This window comes from Coenobita brevimanus, chromosome 57, assembly GCF_032717465.1.
Source record: "Coenobita brevimanus isolate Jiangsu-jjx chromosome 57, ASM3271746v2, whole genome shotgun sequence".
NCBI lineage: Eukaryota > Metazoa > Arthropoda > Malacostraca > Decapoda > Coenobitidae > Coenobita > Coenobita brevimanus.
The window spans coordinates 30966873-30989222 of record NC_137010.1 but is presented as its reverse complement, the minus strand read 5'-3'; the positions used below and the strand labels follow the sequence as shown (position 1 = coordinate 30989222).

Genomic DNA, 22350 nt, shown 5'->3' with positions numbered 1-22350 from the left:
GAAGTGGGCAATGAGAGAGCTTGGCTTGGAGGAGTGGCTGGTTAGGGTGGTTATGGCCATGTATGTGAGTGCTCGCACCCAGGTGAGAGTGCATGGAGATTTGAGTGATGAGTTTTCCATGAATGTTGGTGTGCATCATGGGTCAGTTTTGAGTTCCTTTTGGGTTTTTATCACGGTACTTGAAGCCCTCTCAGTTGACTTCGGAAATGGACTCCCATGGGAGATGTATGCTGATGATTTGGTGTTGATTGCAGAGAATGAAAGGGAGGCGGAGGAAAGATTTAGGAAGTGGAAAGATGGTAAGGGGAACAAGGGCTTAATTTTAAGTGTAAATGCAGATAAAAAAAAGATGATATCTAGGGTTGGTGGTGGTACAGTCAAAGAAGAGGGAGAGTGGCCATGTGCAATTTGCCACAAGGGCGTGGGAAGTAATTCCATCTTGATCAGTGTTTGTGATAAATGGGTGCACATGAGATGTAGTGGTATTGGAGGTAGCCTGTGAGATAATGCTGATTTTATGTGTGCGGCGTGTCGGGGAGAGCAGGTGGAGATTGTCAGGCGTGAAAGGATTGAACTTCTTGGTGAGTCTCTTGAGTGTGTGGAAGAGTATTGTTATTTGGGAAACATGTTATGTGCTGGAAGTGGGGGCTAGAGCTAGTTCTGTGGCTAGGGTGAGAAGTGGTTTGAAGAAGTTCAGGGAGCTGTTGCCTCTCCTGACATTAAGAGGACTCTCCCTACGTGCTGAGGGGTCTTTGTATGTAGCATGTGTTAGGAGTGTGATGCTGTATGGTTGTGAGACCTGGGCAGTAAAGGAAGAGAATATTCACAGGCTCAAATGTACAGAAATGACAATGATTAGGTGGATGTGCAGTGCGTCCCTGTGTGCAAGGCCTGGGGGGGCTGGTTTTATGATGGAAGAGTTGAGAGGTAGGATGGGACTGGAGTGTACCGGTATTAGTGTTGTGATGAGCAGAGGTAGATTGAGATGGTTTGGGCATGTGGAGAGGATGGGGGATGATAACTGGGTGCAGAAGGTGAGAAGTGTTATTATTGGTGGTGGGGTTGAGAGGGGTAGACTGCAAAAGACATGGGAGATGGGACTGGAGTGTATTGGTGTTGTGATGAGGAGAGGTAGACTGAGTTGGTTTGGGCATGTGGAAAGGATGGGGGATGATAATTGAGTGCAGAAGGTGAGAAGTGTTAATATTGGAGGTGGGGTTGCGAGGGGTAGACCGAGAAAGACGTGGGATGAGGTCATTAATTGTGACCTCAGGGTTAAGGGACTGAACAGGGAGGCTGCCATAGATTGAGCAGCATGGAGAGCCGCCATTAGGTGACCAAGGCTGACACATGCAAGCATGTTGCATTCTACAAAAATTAAACTATGTACATATAGATAGATAGACAGATACTGGTATATATTTATATATATGCAGTATATATATATATATATATATATATATATATATATATATATATTATATATATATATATATATACATTATATATATATATATACAGTAATCACTCCAATATCCGGATCAATAGAGCCATCGGTAGGTTCGGATATTGGTTTTGTCCGGATATTGGGCCCCAGCTTATGGACTTGTACTTACGGACCCTAACACAGAGAAACACCTATACAACTCCCTCCGGACATGCATAGCACCTATTTAACACCCAAATCACACCAATAAGGCACATAAATGACTGAAATAAATGCAATAGACACATAAAATGTGGGTTTAGAAGTATGTTCATACATTAATAAACATTCTGGTACTTATGGACTCTAACCGAACCTAACCTAACCGAACCTAACCGAACTCTGAAAAACACATTCCTACTGCACATGCATGAGGTAAGTTTAGTATGGAAAGAAGTACAGTATGACACTTTCTGGTAAGTATAGTATGGGAAAAAATACAGTATGAAACATTCTGGTAAATATAGTATGGAAAATAGTACAACATGAAACATTTTGGCTACTTACAGCAAGTCCCTGGCCACCTCGATGAATAACCGCCTCCTCTCGGACTCTGACAGTAAGAACGATTTCCTGAAGCACTTGCACTACACTCTTCCTGAAGTCTTGCACTGAACTTAGTCACTAACACACAGAAGTCCGTTCTTTTCACAGTGTTCACTTTAGTCCAAATAATGTTCCATTAAATTTAAGTGTTGCACATTAACTTTTCCCAAGTTTTTTTAAGTTTCCAAAGCCAAAACAAAGAAGGTTAGTTACGTTAAATTTCTTTTCTACTTAGTCTTTTCTCCCAACTTGAAAACCTTAACACAACACACCGTTTTTTTCACTGCACAACACTCAAAATTCCCGTGTGGTCTAGTGGAGAAGTTCTTGCTGTTTATTCACTGTCAGAGCCCGAGAGTATCACTGGCAGGCGTCCAAGGGGTGCATCGGTGGGTAGTGGTGATGGCGTACCGACTACAGAAGACTCTGAAGACAGCCGCAAACTCACGTCGAGCGGTGACTCCACTGTAGCTGATGTGCTGGGCTGTGGCTCGGAGCATGAGGGCCTGTCTTGGGGAGGCAACGGAGTGGAACCAGGGCTTGGCACAGCGGGGTCACGGGCCTGAAAAAACTGTCAATCGTTGACTGACGCAAGGACCGACGATTCTGGCGATTGATGATGCGCTGCCGGAAAGCACGCACTTCCTCCACGAGTCCCAAGGGCCCCATCTCCCTGTCGCAGTCCGGGTGTTCCAGGTAGTCTAGGACGAACTCTAGATGTTCCCGGAGTGCGCTCAGCTTGGGGATGGCTGGAGTAGTGTCCTGCTGGGCGGAGTCTGCATCATCATCGCCTTCGTCGTCGGAATCTTCAAGTTCGGGACTGACACCAGCAACCGAAGACGCGATCTCGATATCAGACAACGTCTGATACCCAGGATCGCCCTCGTCGTCGTCCAACCACTCACGAACATCGTCCACATCAACATCGTCGCCGTGCGTACGTAGCCGTGCATGGAAGTCATCCACGTCAAACCCTAGGAAATCGTACTCCACATCTGTTCCGAGAAGCAGACGAGACCAACCATTTTCAAGAGTTTTCACAGGGACTTCCTTCCATGCACTAGCCCAGTTGTACAGCGCAGACTTGATGTTGTAGCGGCGAAGGTTTTCCAAAGTCCGCTTGCCTCGAGTGTCACGTCCTTCCCTGCGCTCGTCCTCGTCCTCGAGAACCACCATCACCTCGTCCAGGAACTTCCGACGGTACAGGCGCTTTGTTGCCACGATCACTCCTTGGTCCATTGGTTGAATGAGAGCAGTCGTATTAGGTGGCAGAAACATGCACCTAATACGGCCATTCTCAGCAACCAAGTCCTTGTCGCACGGGTGGGCAGGTGCATTGTCGAGGAGAAGGAGAGCCTTTACCTGGTCGCGAGGAATTCCCAGTGTCTTCGTCTGGTAATGTATGACCTCCTTGACGAAGTGATGGTGAAACCAGTCTTTGAAAATCACAGCTGTGAACCATGCTTTCAAAGAATGGTACCATACGACAGGAAGGACATCCATCACCCCACGAAGGCACCGAGGCTGCTTTGCACGGCCAACAATAACGGGCTTAAGCCGGTGCATGCCGTTAGCATTGGCACAACACAAAGCAGATATCCGTTCCTTAGAAAGCTTGCGGCCAGGTACACGCTTCTCCGTCTCATCGGCGAGAGTGTTCGTTGGCACCGAGCGATAGAATAGGCCAGTTTCGTCAGCGTTATAGACTTGACCAAGAGTGAGGCCCTCCCTGTCGATCAAGCCTTTCACCTTGTGCCGAAACTCGTCCACTCCATCCTCGTTAGCGTCCAATGCTTCGCCATGTGCTTTACGGTTAGTAAGGCCATGTCGCAACTTGAACGCGAAGAGCCAACCCTCAGATGCCTTGAAGTCTAGGGCGTCGTGAAGCCTTGCAAACTTCTCAGCAGCAGCCTTCAGCTCCGTTCCACGTACCATCACACCAGCTGCACGTTGCTGTCGATACCAAATCAACGTGGAGCGGTCGATCTCTGCATACTTGGGAGTAAACATAACCTTCCTCTCCACGTTGCGTTTGCTTCTCGACGAGAAGTCAGCCGTGTACTGCATGAGCTTGTCTCGGGAACGCTTGATATCAAACAAAGTCGACCGGGCCAGGTTGAACTCGCGGAGAATGCGAGAGGAAGACCAACCCGCATCAACCTTCTCCAATATCTCCCGTTTCTTCTCCAGAGTCAACACCACTCTCTTCCTTTTCTCAGGAGGCGGGGCCATCATCACACACACTAAGAGTAGGGCAGAGAGCAGCAGGAGGCCTTGCAGCAAGTACGGCACCACCACAAAAGCGAGCACGTGGGCAGCCATGACGAAGAGCGTAGGTCTTGTCGCGGTGAGAGACAGGCGGGAAGTGGGGAGGATGCAGCGGCGCTCTATCGGACGTCGGAGGAATGACGAACCAAAACAATGCTCTCACGCGGCGCGCGCGGCAAGTTCAAATTACGGACGGCAAAAAATCGATTTTTTTTCCAATTTTTTTGGATTTTCGGACCATTTTGGGAATGTTTGATCCCAGGACGATAAGGTTCGGTTAGTGGGGATGTTCGGTTATTGGGCGTCCGGATATTAGAGGGATTACTGTATTATATATATATATATATATATATATATATATATTCATGAACTTCGTGCCATCTCACATTGGTACATGCACACAAATTTATCCAGATATGTATTTTTTTTTCATACATTGTTCTTTTTAGTGGGGGGGGGATTTTTTTTTTTTTTTATCACATTTGAGTAATTTTTTCTTGGTTGATCACTACCCCTTTAGGGAAGTGATGCCAAATACAAAATAAACTCATTAAAATTTATCAGAGTACATCCTTTCTGGGAAAAAAAAAAAAAAAGTTATTAATTTGCTTTCTTTACCAAATCCTTTCGTGAGATTCTTTGACTTTTCTGAGTGCATATTCAAGTGTGTGTTTTCCTTGTTTTGTTGATGAACCCTCATCATATTCAAAAACACACTGCTGTACACCTTTACAGAGTCACTGGATCAGATCAAAGGTAGTTTTTTTTTTTTTTTTTTTTTTTTTTTTTTTTTTTTAAGAGGTGCTTCCATGTCTCCCTGAAGATTACTCCCCCCACCCCACCAAAAGAAGAAAATTAGATATGAAAAAACTAATATGGTAAAGCAAAACACATACCACAGCTGTGGGGGAAGGGGAGCCTAGCCTAACTGAGAGGGTTGAACTCCCCAGACCTCCCATGGATTTAGCTAACCAGACTGCCCATAAACCTGTCCTTGATAGCAGCTCAAACTACAATAGCCATTTACCTTAAATTGACAGTTTTAGTTTCCTAGTTTCTTTATCCAGTTCACCACCACCGGGTACACATGTTGGTACAACAAGTGGGTTGGCGGAGGGTTAGTGCCCTTCCTCATAAAACCACTAACTCAGAGACAAACGGCCCCTCCTTACGGGATTATGACTTCTGGCTATAGATAGATAGACTAACATCTAACTTAACATGTTCATAACCTAACCATGCTTAACCTAAATTGTCTTACCTTGCTCAACCTTACTTCACCAAACCTAACGTTATGTAACCATAACCTAATCTCTCCAACAGTAACTTCACCAAACATGCTGAAATAGAATCCCAAATGAATTTCGGTACAGTTGAGTAGCTTTCAGTAAGTGTCCGCCATTACGCTTAAGCAGCAACACACGTCAGGAAAACAAAACATGGATAAAAACAATAGGGAAACAAAACCACCATGAAGCAATCATTTAACACCATAAGAGTAATCAGGAAAATATTGAAAACTAACTGTAAGAACAAGAAGTGAACTGACAAGGTCTTCTCTGCTGCTTAACCCGCCGCGTCCCGTTGATGTACACAGTATATATGTCCACACGTTTTGTCACTGTCAGTCCCGTTGACATACATAAATGCGCATGCATTGCAAGGTCCCTAATTTGCACAATTTTCAATTTTCGCACGTGATTTTTGGTACATATACATGGGACACCGTCCTCTACAAGATGCCAGGCAGGGACAATGCCTTACCCTGCATGACCCCCCCCCCCTGCACGCCATTGTCTCGGCAATTCACCTGTTACCAGTGACCTGGCCAGTAGAGACATGTCGTGTCACGGTACGAAATTCAGGGCCAGAGTGATTCCCCAGTTGATGACAATGTGGAGGACAAAGTTTATGTAGCTTTAGAGGAAGAAACAGTCAGAAATGATGATCAGGTAATGTCGCCAAAAAAGGTCAGGTATGTTGATGTGTTTGGTGAGTGAAATAATGCTCATATTGCTTATATTACTGTGTGGAAACCAATATACTCCCGTACTACATATAAATTCGTACCAAATAAATAAATAAATGCCGTTTATGAGTAGTTTGGAATAGTTACCCCCCCATAGAACTCAGTTTCTTTGGAGCCAGCCTGATAGAAAACCCAGTAAGGTAAGGGGTACTGCTACCTGTATCAAGTATTTTAAACCTCAGGTGAGTGATCTCTCTATGAATTTCAATGTTTCTCACCAAAAGTGGAGGTTTGAACCAAAACAAATTTTTTTCCAAAATTGGTCGAGCCTGGGGGGAGTCAGTGGTGGAAAATCGGTCGGGACGGGGCGGGTTAAACTAAACTGTACATTTACCTCAGTCAAGGGCAAGGCAGATGGTTGGTTGAGGGTTCGATGAGGTTTGTGTACCCAGTAACAGATTAAATATGCTCTCTTATTGTGCCCTTTTCATCACCTATTAATTTAACCGTACCTATGTGGGTCTAAATTGTCATAAAAAAGAAAATTGGGATTGCATCTTGGGTGCCTGAGACTAATTAGGATAAGTCCCATGGGTTCCGGGTCTTCCTCATCATGAGTTTTTGTTATCACGCACCATGTTCACAACCAATTATGCATGATAACCAAGGGATGACTGTATAGGCTTTGGAGCTTTTGTTTGGCTCCAGTGCAGCTAGTTACCCCTCAAGGTTAATTTTCAGTTCTCAAGCCTTTCCTCTTCATTGGAGCTTTCCTTTTCTTACCTTACCAGCCTTATAGTAGCTTGCTATTGTACTTTGGTATATGGATCACAGTCCCAGAGACAACTCCCTCTCCCTGATAGGACTTGGATGAAAGTGTAATGGAGCGACTCTGGGGTCTGACAGAGATGTTTCCTGACCGCCTTCGCTCATCGACAGTTAATGCCGCCACATCAACTGTTAAGCTGGTCAAGGGTGAGTTGAGAAAAAAACTGAAGTTAGGCTGAATATAAACATTTGATGATTGTCTGATGAAAGTTGTCATAATAATAGGGTTAAAAAAACAGGAAGTTCAAGTGTTGGGGGTGGGGGAGAGAGAGAGAGAGAGATTGTGTATTGTAAATTAAAGAGAAATGTATAGCAGTGAACATACAAGAAAACTATGGAAGAGAAAGTAAAAGAACATAAACAGATTGATATGGTTGAGAGAAAGGGGAGGAGGGAGAGGATGATACTAAAAAAGAGTGAATGGGTTAGAGAGAGAGATTATGTATTGTAAATTAAACTAAAGAGAAATGTATAGCAGTGTACAAGAAAATTATGGACATGAAAATAAAAGAGCTCAAGCAGAGAATGGTATGCATGAGGGAGAGGTTGATAGTAAAGGAAGTGTAAGTGGGTTAGAGAGAGACATTAAAAGAAGTGTAAATGGGTTAGAGAAAGAGATTTAGAGTAGTGTAAATGGATGCATGAGTGAGTTTTATGGTTATTCCTGCTCTGTTTCCTTACTCATAACCAAGCACCTTTCCATCCCCAGGGGCATATGACTTATCAAGGCAGGTGGTGTGGATTGCAGTCAGTTCCTCAGTCATTCTCTTTGCACCGGTCATGTTTGAGCTGGAACGACTCAATGTGGAGGAGATGATGAAACAGGACAGAAATAGAGTGAGTACATATCTTGATTGCATTTTACTGTGAACTGTTAAATTAAAAGGAGTATACCTACATATGAAAATGTTTATTTGTAAGATACAACACTTTGACTCGACTTAGTTCCTTTCCAGATTCATTCAGCAGCATACCATCCAGACTATACACATGCTGCTGGTAGACAGGGGTCCCATCATCCACCCACTTAATGTAGTACTGCTTATTTCCACTTTCATGTCTGTCATTCTCTTTCTGTTTCTGTCCTCCCGCCTCCTATTTCTCCCATCCTTTGTGTCACTGTTTATTGCTCTTCTTTCCACTTCAGGTGGCTCTACATTTAGAGACAAGACAAATGGTTCCCTGTAACCCTGAAAATCATTTACAGTGCTAGGTGGTAACCATGTAGCCAAATAATGGGTTGAAGCTCCCATGTTGCCTCTGTTAACTGGGTGGAGAGACACAACTGCAGTGTCCACCCAGGAACCAAACCTCCAGATTAATCCCAGCTCCACGCTGTGTGAGGCACAATCAGTCGAATGGGAACATTGGTTCACTGCACGGGATGGACGTGCAGGGGAGGTTGCTTGCCTGCAGTGTATGGGTCTGCTTGATCAGATAGACTAGGGTAGCACAACAACAACCCTAAATATGCAAGACTCCATATTCACTCATATGCTATTTCCAAATCCATAAATGAACTGCTCTGCGAGATGTTGTATGCTGATGATTTGAGGTTGCTTGCAGAGAATGAAAGGGAGGCAGAGGAAAGATTTAGGAAGTGGAGAGATGGCATGGGGCACAAAGGCTTAAGAGTAAATGCAGTTAAAACAAAAGCGATGATATCTAGGGTTGGTGGCGGTACTGTCAAAGAAGAGGGAGAGTGCCCATGTGCAATTTGCCACAAGGGTATGGGAAGTAATTGTGATAAGTGGGTGCATAAGAGATGTAGTGGTATTAGAGGTAGCCTGCGAGATAATGCTGATTTTATGTGTGCGATGTGTCGAGGAGAGCAGGTGGAAATTGTCAGGCATGAAAGGATTGAACTTGCCGGTGAGACTCTTGAGTGTGTGGAAGAGTTTTGCCATTTGGGAAACTTGTTATGTGCTGGAAGTGGGGCTGGAGCTAGCTCTGTGGCTAGGGTGAAAAGTGATTGGAAGAAACTCAGGGAGCTGCTCTCTCTCCTGACATTGAGAGGGCTCTCCGTATGTGCTAAGGGATCTTTGTATGCAGCATGTGGTAGGAGTGTGATACTGTATGGTAGTAAGACCTGGGCAGTAAAGGAAGAGGATATTTGCAGGCTCAAACATACAGAAATGACAATGATTAGGTAGACCTGCGGTGCGTCCCTGCGTGCAAGGCCAGGGGGGGCTAGGTTAATGATGGAAGAGTTGAGAAGTAGGGTGGGACTGGAGTGTATTGGTGTTGTGATAAGGAGAGGTAGATTGAGGTGGTTTGGGCATATGGAGAGGATAGGGGATGATAATTGGGTGAAGAAAGTGAGAAGCATTAATAGTAGCAGTGGGGTTGCCAGGGATAGACCAAAAAAAACATGGGTCCAGGTCATTAAGTGTGACCTCAGGTTAAGGGACAGAACAGGGAGGCTGCCATAGATTGAGCTGCATGGAGAGCCGTCATTAGGTGACTAAGGCTGACGCATGCAAGCATGTTGGAGCCTTCAAAAACGAAAACGAATCGATGCCATAGATATATCGTCGTTGTCATCATCTAAATCTGAATCTAAATCTAAATCTAATCCTGTGTTGCCCCATGAGGAGCGAAGGAGCTAGGCAAGTTGGTCCTGACATTTAAGATGAGTGACTAGCCTCACTCATCCCTGAGTGGCATTACGCAAGCAATAAACCCCAACCACCCCTTGGATATGGATGGAAACCTGCACAGGCTCAATCCGACTGGAGTGCCTTAATTACCCACAAAACCACCAGTTGCCATAATTTGGTTATATGGTTACCATCCAACATAGTATATGGTTTCCTGGTGTACAGGAAACCATTTGGCTTGTCACTCAGTGTAGTCACCCATAGGCAGAAGGAAAAGGAAAGAATGAAGGAAAAAAAAGACAGAAGAGAGAGTAAACGTTCCTCACTATCTGTCTCAATACAAATATTTGATAGACACTGCTGCTATCACTCTTAAAGCCACCCTGTTGCACGTGTCATTTTAGCATTTGTAGAATATCGGATTTATATTTCATTTTGCTCTTGACATGAGGATTTATGCTTTCAAACAGAATAAGGCTGAAAGGTCTTCTTTCATCTTGTAGGGACCTTTAATGATGCATTTTGAAGGATAATGAGTAAGTTGGATGAATAGATTGATCAAGATTATATTTTTTCTTACACTTGTGTACATTCCCTTTTCATATTGCTAGATCCTTTATTACCTCATCTTTAGGTTGGAAGGAGGGTGTTGAGAATATGGTGTCAGGCAGTAAATAGAAATCTACATTTTCCATTCATTTTTCAGCTGCAATTGCAAACTTGGTGGCAGGTACCGTGTGAATAAGAGATCTACACTTTCATTTCCGTTTTCAATTGCTAGGTGGTAGGTAGAGGCACTCACCATCCACTCACTTGATGTAGTGCTGCTTTGGGTGTCTGCCCTTTCTTCTCGTCCTTCCTTCCTCTTCTGTCTTTCTTTCCTTCATTCTTTCCACTTCCTTCTGCCTATGGGTGACTTTGTACTCCTTCTTCTTTCTTTCTTTCCTTCATTCTTTCCCCTTCCATCTGCCTATGGGTGATTCTACACCGAGTGACAAGCCAAATGGTTTCCTGTACACAAGGAAACCATTTACCATGCTGGGTGGTAACCATATAACCAAATTATGGTGCCTGGTGGTTTAGTGGGTAATTAAGGTGCTCCAATCAGACTGAGCTTGCATAGGTTTATATGCAAGGGGTGGTTGGGGTTTATTGCTCACATAATACCACTCAGGGATGAGTGAGGCTGGTCACTCTCATCTTAAATGTCAGAACCAACTTGCCTAACCCCAGACTCCTCTGCTCCTCATGGGTTAACATAGGATTGGATGACGGATGGATGGATTGGTATTGAAAACATAATTTCAGGTAATAGTGGAGATCAATATTTTGATTTTCTTTTTAAACCGGTACTGCTGGGTGGTAACCTTATAACCAAATTATGGTGCCTTTTTTTTTTTTTTTTTTTAATGCGAGGAAGAAGGAACCAAAGGCATGAGCCCGCAGTATTACAGTTCCCTCCAAGAGAAAAACAAAATACAATAGAGAGCCAAATTCAAGATCCGATCATTTTGAGATGCCTGGACACACTACGTTTGAAAGACTGGAGATCATAGGCAGAAGGAAATACAGACAGAGGGAGACAGTTCCAGAGCTGACCTGTTGCATAAATGAAAGACTGGGAGTAACGGTTAACTCTTGCATTAGAGAGTTGGACAGAAAAGGGATGAGAGTTTGCTGCCAGACGGGTGCTACGCGCCCGTCGTAGAGGTGGAGGAATGCAAGCAGACAGTTCAGAGGAGCAGTGACCATTAAAGTAGCGATAGAAAAGAGATAAAGATGCAACAGTGCGGCGAAGAGACAGAGGTTGAAGGGAGTCAGTTAGAGGAGGAGAGTTAATGAGACGAAAAGCCTTTGACTCCACCCTATTGAGAAGAGCTGTATGTGGGGAGCCTCCCCACACATGAGAGTTGTACTCCACACAGGGGCGGATAAAACCCCTGTATAGAGTCAACAATTGTGCAGGGGTAAAGAAAGAGCGGAGTCGGCTTAGCACACCCAATCTCTTGGAAGCAGATTTTACAAGAGATGTAATATGATCTTTCCAAGATAAGTCCCGAGTAAATGAAACCCCAAGCATGTTCAAGGATGATGCAGGATTAATCTGAATATTATTAAACATTAGTGGGTATACCTGTGGAAGATTTTGTCGGGTTGATAGGTGTAAGAACTGAGTCTTAGATGCATTAAAGACAACCATATTATTTTTACCCCAGTCAGAGATATGAGCCAAGTCAGACATTAGGTGTGCCATAGCCTCATCCCTCGTTTCTTGAAATAACTGTTGAGATGGGCGTTGCGGGAACCGAATGGTGGTTTAGTGGGTAATTAAGGTTCTCCAATCAGACTGAGCCTGTGTAGGTTTATATACAAGGGATGGTTGGGATTTATTGCTCACATAATGCCACACAGGGATGAGTGAGGCTGGTCACTCTCATCTTCGATGTCAGAACCAACTTGTCTAACCCCGGGCTTGTCACTCACTGTAGTCACCCATAGGCAGAAGGAAAAGGAAAGAATGAAGGAAAAAAAGACAGAAGAGAGAGAGTAAGCCATCCTCACTATCTCTCAAGCTGAGAGGAGTGAGGTGGATCAAGAGAGAGAAGAGCAGTCATGGTGAAAGACTGAAAGTTGAGAAGATGAGGATCAAAGAAGTGGCAGATGATTACAGGACCAAAGTAGAGGACGAGTTAGATTCAGTGAACTGGAATGAATTGGATCTGGACAGCCTGTGGAATGCATATAGGGATTGCTTAGTTAGGAATGCTAAAGAGGTGTGTCATGTGGCAAGAGTATCAACAAAAAAGAAGAGTACGGCATGGTGGGATGAGGACGTTAAGACAGCGGTGGAGGAAAAGTGGAAGAAGTGGCTAAAGTGGTTACAGGATAGGGGTTCAGTTGAAATAAGAACTGAGTATATCGAGAGCAACAAGCGCGTAAAGAGACTAGTGAAGAGGAAAAAGGAGGTAAATGATGATCTGGAAGAAAAATGAATGCGAACTACTCTGAAAATAGGAGGTTATTCTGGAAAGACTTGTGGAAATGTAGAAGTGAAAGCGGAAAGAAATGTAATAGTGTGAAGGATGGAGGAGGTACGTTACTTACCCATGGAGATGAAGTAAGGACCAAATGGGAAGAATATTTTGAAAGCCTGATGAGTGGGAATAGAGAGAGCAGAGCAGCTGTAAACATGATTGGTTTTGGGGGTGTGCAGAGAAGGAATGCAGTGCCAGGAGACGTGACGCTCACACTGGTGAAGAGCGCTGTGAAATGGCTGAAAAATGGGAAAGCAGCTGGGGTTGATGAGGTGTATGCAGAGATACTTAGGTGCAGTGGAGAGAGTGGAATGAAGTGCTTGTTGGAGATACGTAAGAAGGCATGGATGAGTGAAGCTGTGCCTGCAGAGTGGAAAAAGGCTGTGATTGTACCCCTGTACAAAAATAAAGATGAGCGAAGTGAGTGCAAGAATTATTGTGGCATATGTTTATTGAGTGTGGTAGGGGAGGTATATGGAAGGATTATTATAGAGAAAATAAGAGAGATATCAGAAGTCCCAGTGAGTGATGAACAGGGTGGCTTTAGAAGTGGCAGAGGATGTGTGGATCAAGAATTTGCAGAGACAGATAGCAGAGAAGGCTCATGAGAAGGACCATAAGATGTTTATGGCATTCATGGATCTGGAAAAAGCATATGACAAACTAGACAGAGAGGGATTGTGGAAAATTTTGCGCATGTATGGTGTAGATGGTAAGCTGCTAGGTGCTGTCAAGAGTTTTTATGATGGTAGCAAAGCATGTGTAAGGGTTAATGGGCATCTAAGTGAATGGTTCACAATCTGTGTGGGCATGCGACAAGGTTGTGTGATGTCCCCATGGTTGTTCAATATATATATGGATGGGGTGATGAGAGAAGTGAAAACACGAGTAATGGAGAGAGGGATGTCGTTGGTAATGAATGGTGATGGGTGGAATATCTCAAATTTGTTGTATGCTGATGATGCAATACTGCTTGCAAGTACTGGACAGGAACTTTGTAGGCTGGTGCAGAGTTTTGTCGATGTCTGTGAGCATCGTGCCTTGAGAGTAAATGTAGAGAAGAGTAAAGTGATGGTTATTGAGAGAGAAGGTGACTCCCAGTGAATGGAGAAAGACTGGAATTGGTGAGAGAGTTCAATTACTTGGGTACAGTGATAGAAAAGAGAGGAAAATGTGCAAAAGAAGTTGAAAGTAGTGACATAAGGAAGAAAAGTACCTGGTGCAATGAAGGCCTTGATAAGAAACAGAGGCTTGAGTGTTGCAACTGCATGAGGCTTACGTGAGGCAGTGTTAGTGCCGACTCTAACTTATGGGTGTGAGACTATGGTGTGGCATGAAAATGAAAAGTTAAAAGTAAGAGCAGTGGAGATGGGACTGTTGAGGAATGGATGTGGAGTACAGAGGGTGGATAGGATATGAAATAGTGTGATTCGTGAAAGGTGTGGAGTGAGGAAGTCAGTGGACACCAGAATTGAAGAGAGTGTCATGAGATGGTATGGTCATGTGGAAAGAATGGATATCAATAGAGTGGTGAAAAAGGTTTAGCTGAGCGAATTTGAAGGAGGGAGGAGACAAGGTAGGCCAAGGAGAAGGTGGAGAGACATGATGGATGAGTGTTTGAGGAAGAGAGGTTTGGAAGTTGGTGAGGCTAGGGAACTGACAAGAGATCGAGCTGGCTGGATGAATGTTGTGAGGAGAAATGCATGATCAGGGATTTTGGCACCCCTTGTGAGCATGGCTGCGTCCGGATTGACTTAACTGGATACGTTTGTGTGAAGCTGCAGAATGTGGTGAATGTGTTTTGGTATATCCGGTAGAGCCAGGATTCGGGGGACTTGAATGATGAGTGAATGGAGGTGTGGCCTATTTGGATTGGGCAAATTTGTGCTGTCTGGACATTGCTACTCCTCACCCTGCCCTTGGGTGGGAAAGGAAGTCTGGATGATGATGATGATAAAATAATATTAGGTTTTAAATGATCAACATTTTCATTTTCCTTTTTCAGTTGGTGTTGGGTCCTGGTTCAGCCATGTCTGGTCCCCCCTCCAGCCCTGGTCTCATGCCTCCTCCACCAACACGATAACTCAGCTACTCCACCCCACCTCTTCCCATCACACCCACTTCCCAGACTCATCCAGTATCCTTCCACACTGGTAGCCATAACATAAGTGTACTAATAAGCTAACCAAGATTAATATTGACCATCTTCATCCCCCAAGAGTATGTAGAGAAAGGAAAAGATTTGAGCTGTTAAATGTGATTGTGTGAAGCAGAATGAATGAGTTACCAGTACTGTATATTTTTGTTTTGGACACAGTGCCAGACTTTTGTCTGGTGTTCCGGATGTCAGAGTTAAAAAGGTTCAGTCAAAGCTAATATCAAATCAGTACCACTGCGTTGGTAGTCATCCCAGTCATCCTAGACTCTTGAATGGTATACTGTCAGGCTTGATCTGTCTGAGAAGTGACTTCAGTAGTTTTTTTTTTTCCACATGGATATATTGAGCAACTGGAGTGAAATTTCATTTTGTTAATCAGCAGTGATGTGAATGAGAAGTAACTGTGTGTGTGAAACACTGATGGTGTACTGTAGTGAATTTTCTAGCCAGGTTTAGTCATGAGGGATTGTTGACCATAACTGTATATAAGCAGTGCTGGGAGATGTATGACTCCTGTCTTTGGCTATTAGGAGATAACAGAGAGCAGTAATATTAGCATAATGTACAGTACAGTTTACTTTCATAGTTTCATGCATTTCAAAGCTTGTAAATTACTGTACCTTGACTTACGTTATCACAATGAGGGAGTGATGAGCAGGAAAACAGATTGTATGTATATACATGTAGTTACATCATATCTAAGTTATTGAAATATCGTATGAAAGTTATTTGGTTTGCTCAATGATTGTATGATTATTTGTAGTGGTGACAATATGCAAACTGCCAGGATCTTATGAAATATTGTGTTATTTTTTGTACAGCTTCTTGAGGAATCAGCTGTGTTGTTGAACACTAAAATTGTGTTTGCAAATTATATGCTATGCCTAATAAAATGACAATTAATGACCTGTTATTCACTGTGTGGCAACCAGATTTTAATTACCAGTTATTTATAATTTATAGCTCGTGTATTAACCCTATTCAGTACACTGACATCTGTTAAAATTAATCTTGCAAACCTGGGTAATTTTATTTGGACTATGGAAGATTTTTTTTTAACAGGAGGGGTTCAATATAGCCTTCATTAACTCTTTCTGGTTTTAAAAAGTTGTCTGAAGGTAGCAGTAATATACAATAATGCAAAAATCAGCACTGTAGTGAAGGAGTTGTGACAACTCATCAACCATGCACTACAGTAATGACGGATTGCTATGTACAGCCATAATCAACTGAAATTATAATTAGTTGTAGGTACAGTACTAAAAAGCACTTGGAAAGCGCACACCTCCGCCAATGCCATTGCCATTAAAAAGGATCCAGAGCTGGATCTGTGGAGATGGGATCTGGAGCTGGATCCAACCCAAAATTTAATCAATTCTTTCTTGACCCATGGCCCAGTCTTCCACAAAATTTCACTGAAATTCATTGAGAACTTTTGGAGATATTGTGCAGGATACTCTGAATCTGGCCCAAAATTGAATCACTTCTTCTAAGGCCTATGGCCCACCCTTCCATAAAATTTCATTGAAAACTTTTGGAGATATCGTCTGAACAAACAGACAGACAGACAAACAAACATAGGTGAATATATAACCTCCTTGGCAGAGGTAAAAAACCTGGTATCAAGGATACTAGGCTGAAATTATTAGCTGTTGGTACAATATAATGCCAGATATTAAGAATACTAGAAAACATTATTCTCTAGGGTTCACAAGTGGCTGTAAATAAATGGGAAAAAAAAAAAAAAAAAGTACAGTACACCTCTTACTAACACAGCATTCTGGGCCCTCCATATCAGTTTTTCATTATTTATTTTTTCCTATCATCATCTAATCCAGTGCTGCCCCACGAGAAGCATAGAAGTCCCGGGCTAGGCAAGGTGGTCCTGACATTTAAGATGAGAGTGACCAGCCTCACTCATCCCTGAGTGGCTTTACATGAGCAATAAACCCCAACCACCCCCTGAATATAATCCTGACCGCCTCAATCAGATTGCAGTGTGTTAATTGCCCACTAAACCAATTAGTTTAAGCTTGACTTGATGCATGACTTATAATTTAGGTGTTATGAAAGCAGTTGCGTAATATAGGTATGGCTTTCATGAAATGCGTTCAAAGTACTATAATACAATTTAATAAGGATATTCATGCGCAGAAGACAGACCTATGCCATTGCCAGCATTTAGCATGATAAAGAAACATCCATTGGTGACTGGAGATTTCTCTGTCATTTAAAATACTACTTGAGTGTAGGTCAGTCTCCTGCCTTTAGAAATTCTGGATTAGGCAACTTAGTCTTATGTCCCACAGTGAGTGATGTGGGACTGACTTACCATTTTTATAAATGTAAGAATAACTGTAATTTGATGGTCATTTCAAGAGGCACTTCTATACAAGCTATCTATGGGTCACACCATTCTGTCCAGTAATAAACATGGTTCCAATATTCCTGCATTTCAGGCCCACTACCTCAAGGCCATAGGGGTGGCTGACTGTCAGAGGTTCTCTGACAGAAGTGTTAGCAATACCCATCTCATTCACTGATGAAAAATAGGGTTACCATATTAACAATGATGTTAGCATTCTACTAGTTAATGAATCCTCTGCAGCCTAAGCATATGTGTGAGACTATTATGGCTTGTGATGGAAGGAGAGGTAATGGTTAGACTGCATGCATGTACAGGAGTTGCTTATTTTATTAGTACTAAAGGTGTAGCTGTTGTTTAGCATTCTACTAGCTAGAGTCCTCTGCAGCCTAAGCATATGTGTGAGATTATTATGGATTTTGATGGAAGGAGGGGTAAAAGTTTGACTGCATGCATGTACAGTACATACGGTACAAGAGTTGCTTATTTTTGCAGTGCCAAAGGTGTAGAAGTTGTGACTGAGTCATTTTCTTTGTGTATGTGTGTAATATATACACAGTTCATTTGCTTAACCCTTACACCGCGGGCATGTTTCCCAATGTTTTGCGTCTCCAGCGGGGTTATTCGGGCTCCGACAGACTCTCAAAAAATATTTGCCAAAAATCAGTTATTAGTCCTAGAATATTAAAATTACATATGCATATGGCACATACCTTCAGCTTTCTCCTGGGATGTTTGTTGACCCTTCGTCGATTACCACAGGACTTGTGGAGACCTCTGAAGTTGGGTAACGAAGTCTCCACTTTACACTTCCCGACAACCCGTAATATGATTACCACAGCCAGATATTAACATTATAAACACTACCCTATGATTATCAAGTAGTTTGGGATCCATACTCCAAATAAAAACCACTGTGAAAGCAATGAAAATTACGAGCGCGTATGACCTTCCCACTTGCGCTAGTTCGCCGTTGGTATTCTGTCATTTATTATTCATAAAACCCCTCACACTTTATATTTCTATTACTATATAACACTTATATATATCTACAGTCTTTATCCATAAGTTTCCTTCAGCAGTACTGTATTAGTTTATTGTCACTGTAGGGATTCAATTTCTTTCAGTAAAATACGTAGCATTCACTTTCTCGTCCTGTATGCTAGCATTGAGAGTGAATGTCACTTTCACCTTCACTCTCATAACTCATAGTATTCAGACATACTAGAGTGAAACTTTCACTTTCATTACTCGTAGGGTATATACTCGTATTCTTATAATACTACTCATTTACATTTCTATACGTTCTCTATTTTATTTACGTTATTTATATTTCTATTTTATTTACACTGTGTTATGCACTGTCACTTGAAGTAACTTATAAAACTATTTTCCACTGATCACATATATTTACGTTCATTACTTTCACTTGCTGTTTACACATTATTAACACATTATTTGTATTACAATTCCACTTGCACTGTTATACTCAATAGAAAGATCGTAGTCACTCTTTTATCAATTGTCAGCCCTTTACCTCTTTCCACACGAGGTTTAGTAGGGGGTAAAGGTCACAGGGCCCTTTGCATGGGGGTGAAAAGTCCCTGAAGTTAGCAAGAGCAAACAGACGTACCTCCACATTGGAAGATGAGAGTAAACTGATAAGGGTGGGCCGGGGTGGTGGCCTACCTAGGGCAATGCATTACTGCCAACGTTAGCCTCTTGACAGCAGCTAATATATAGCAGTGAAATGATTGGCAGGAAATCTAGACAATACATTATAAATTAGGTACTTCTAGGTGAATGTAAATATCACTTAGGCTTCTCCCTTCCCTCCTTATATGTATATTTATTATGAAAATAGATTATACAGCATATTTCAAGGGGAAATAAACAGCGAAAATTAGCGAACGAGTGCACGTGAGGTGTTGTCAGGTGATAATTAGCCAATTCCAGGTGTATGGCACTCTCACTTACCTTATTTCTTTCTTGTATATATTTTTTGGTATAAGAATAGGGCATAGGGCTTATTTCAATGGATGAAATCAGTGAAAAATTCCAGGGAAGATTTACTTAGCGTAGCACGGCCAGGCAGGCAAGAGGATAGGGCAATGGAGGGGGGGTAGGGAGGGGAGTCAAGAATGGGGAAAAATGGCTAAATTGTCAACAATGGATGGGAGTACAGATGAGATTAGGAGTGCTGACTAGTGTTGGACACAGAATCACAAAAGCGACACCCCACGGTATGATCCCTTGCTCCCAAGCGTCACGAAAGTGACGCCCCGCGGTTAAGGGGTTAACCATCCTTGTATATGATGGGCCTCATCACCACAAACACAAGACACATCAGCAAATACCAACCCTGAAAATATGTTTTCAGGGTGTACCAGAGACTCATTTCTGCTTCAGCATGTCACTCAGCCCTCAAGATAAAGACTCAGTCAGTCCTTAATAGTGGAGGATCTGATATTCACTACTGAAACTTAAATGATACAACAGCAGTCTTACAAAGACCCACTTGGTGCGAGTGACCCCACTGGTCTTGCACTTAACTTTATTTTTGGCACTGAACGACCAATGGCAGTCAAGAAGATAAAAAAATATGATAAGGCACACTACAACAATAAGAAATGCAAAATGAAACAAGACTGGGTGAAAAGTTTGAAGCAATGAATACTCTGGAAGCATACAATCAGTTAACTGATATCTCAAATGCAGCAGAATTATGTGTTCTAACAAAAACATTAGATCTTTGCAAAAACAGAGTGAAACCATTGTGGATGAACAAAACTGCATTACATGCAACAAGGAACAAACATCACGTGTGGATCAGATACCTGAACACTAAAGATGGATAAGATTCGATGACCCACAAGAAACCAGAAACTCTGCAACTCACTCAACATGGAAAGCATAAAAAAATATGACCAATGAATCCAGGTCAAATACCATGGCTTTCTGGATGTATGTAAATGGCCAGAGGAAGACCTAAGTGAACATTGTAAAGCAAGGACAAGGAAAAGGCTGAAATACTAAACCAGATGACAGTTACCAAGGAAGACACTAACAGTATTCTAAGGTTTTTACCGAAGACACTAGTAACGGATCAACTTTTTTCACTGGAAGGAATAACAAGAATTTAGAGATATGCTTAAGGCACTAAGGACAAACATATCTCCAGGCTCTGACCAAATGCATCTGCAAATACTAAAGAAACTTGTAAATGAAAGAGCCAGCCCATCAACAATATTCAAGTCTAGTATCCATCCATCCATCATCCAATCCTACGTTGCCCCACAAGGAGCGTAGGAGCCCAGGGCTAGGCAATTGGTCCTGACATTTAAGATGATATTCACCGGCCTCACTCATCCCTAAGTGGCATTATGTGAACAATAACCCCAACCATCTCTTGGATATAAACCTTCACCGGCTCAATCCGATTGGAGCACCGCAATTACCCACTAAACCACCAGGCGCCATAATTTGCTTATTTGGTTACCATCCAGTGAAGTAAATGGATTCCTGTACCATTTGGTTTGTCACTCAGTGTAGTTACACACAGGCAGAAGGAATGGGAAAGAATGAAGGAAAGACAAAAGAGGGAGCTTAGTCATCTGTAGGCAGAAAGATGAGGAAAGAATGAAGTAAAGAAAGACAGAATAAAAAATGGAGAAATGAATTCCCTGAGCTAGGCAACTAAGGCCATATAGCCCTGCTGGGGTTACAGGAGGGCACTACCCCTCCCGGCAACGGTAGCCCGGGCGAGACTCGAACTTGCGACCTCCCAATCACAAGCTCAGCACGCTACTGCTGTGCTACCGCGTCCCCCAGAAAGACAGAAGAGGAAGGAAGGAGAGGAAAGGGCAGGCACCCGAGTTCAGCACTACACTGAATGAGAGGATGGTGAGTGCCCCTAGTATCAGTAATAAAAAATTACCAGAACAGTGGAGAATGGCCAACATCACACCCCCATTAAGAAAGGAGATAAATCTGACCCTGCAAACTATTGTCCCATATCCCTAACATCTGTCATTTACAGTCTGAGAGGACTATTTTAGGAAAATTAAATGACTAGCTCCATATAAAAAAAACAACATACTTCATTGTAAGCAGCAGCATGGTTTTGCCAAGGGTAAATCAACTACAATATCACAAACCTATCAGAGGCACTTGACATATGGACAAAGGCATTCAGTCATACTTTCCAGTCGACATATATTTTGGTTTTGAGGTGAGCTGGGTGAAGCAGTGGGAGAAATGCCTAGGAGCTATAAAGTGATCATAATGGGCGATACGAATGGAAGAGTAGGCACTGCTCCTGAGGATGACATAATGGGTTGTATTGGAGTACCCGAAAAAAATTATAATGGGAAGCGACTGAAGCATATGTCTCAGGAAAGGAGGTTGTGCATTTGCAACTCATATTTCAAACACAAAGATGCACATAAATATACATGGTATAGAGGAAACAGCGATGGTGTTGAAAGGAGCCTGACTGACTACGTGCTTGCAGAGAGGTCGATGTTGGGAATGGTTGCTAATACGAGGGCTGTGAGAGGACGATGTGGAGGTTTGTCAGAACTTATGATTGTGGTGTGCAAGATCAAGCTGAGAGGAGTGAGGTGGACCAGGAGAGACATGAGCAGTCAGGGAGAAAGACTGAAAGTCGAGAAGCTGAGGATCAAAGAAATGGCAGATGAATACAGGACCAAAGTAGGGGAGTAGTTGGAAGCAGTGAATTGGAATTAAATGGATCTGGACAGCCTGTGGAATGCATATGGGAGACTTAGTTAGGAATGCTAAAGCAGTGTGTGGTGTGGCAAGAGTAACACCAAAGAAGAAAGGTACAGCATGGTGGGATGAGGAAGTTAAGAGAGCAATGGAGGAAAATAGGAAGTGGCTAGGGTGGTTACAGTACAGTGGTTCAACTGAAATAACTGAATAGACTGAAAGCAAGATGCACGTAAAGAGACTAGTGGAGAAGAAAAAGAAGAGGGTAAATAATGATCTAGGAAGAAAATGAATGCAAATTACTCTGAAAATACAAAGTTATCCTGACAAGAGGTGCGGAAATGTAGAAGCGACAGCAGAAAGA

At 42.8% G+C, this 22350-nt stretch overlaps 1 protein-coding gene across 1 annotated transcript in view; it reads left to right on the top strand.

The window, feature by feature from the left end:
* Positions 1 to 15794, top strand: part of mge (translocase of outer mitochondrial membrane 22 homolog mge) — a 46254-nt gene extending 30460 nt beyond the window's left edge. Inside the window, exons 2-4 of the mRNA XM_080274250.1 lie at positions 7133 to 7244; positions 7807 to 7934; positions 14738 to 15794. Coding sequence (XP_080130376.1) covers positions 7133 to 7244; positions 7807 to 7934; positions 14738 to 14815 — 318 coding nt within the window. The 3' untranslated portion in view covers positions 14816 to 15794. The remainder of the gene's footprint in view (positions 1 to 7132; positions 7245 to 7806; positions 7935 to 14737) is intronic.
* The last annotated feature ends 6556 nt before the right edge of the window (positions 15795 to 22350 follow it).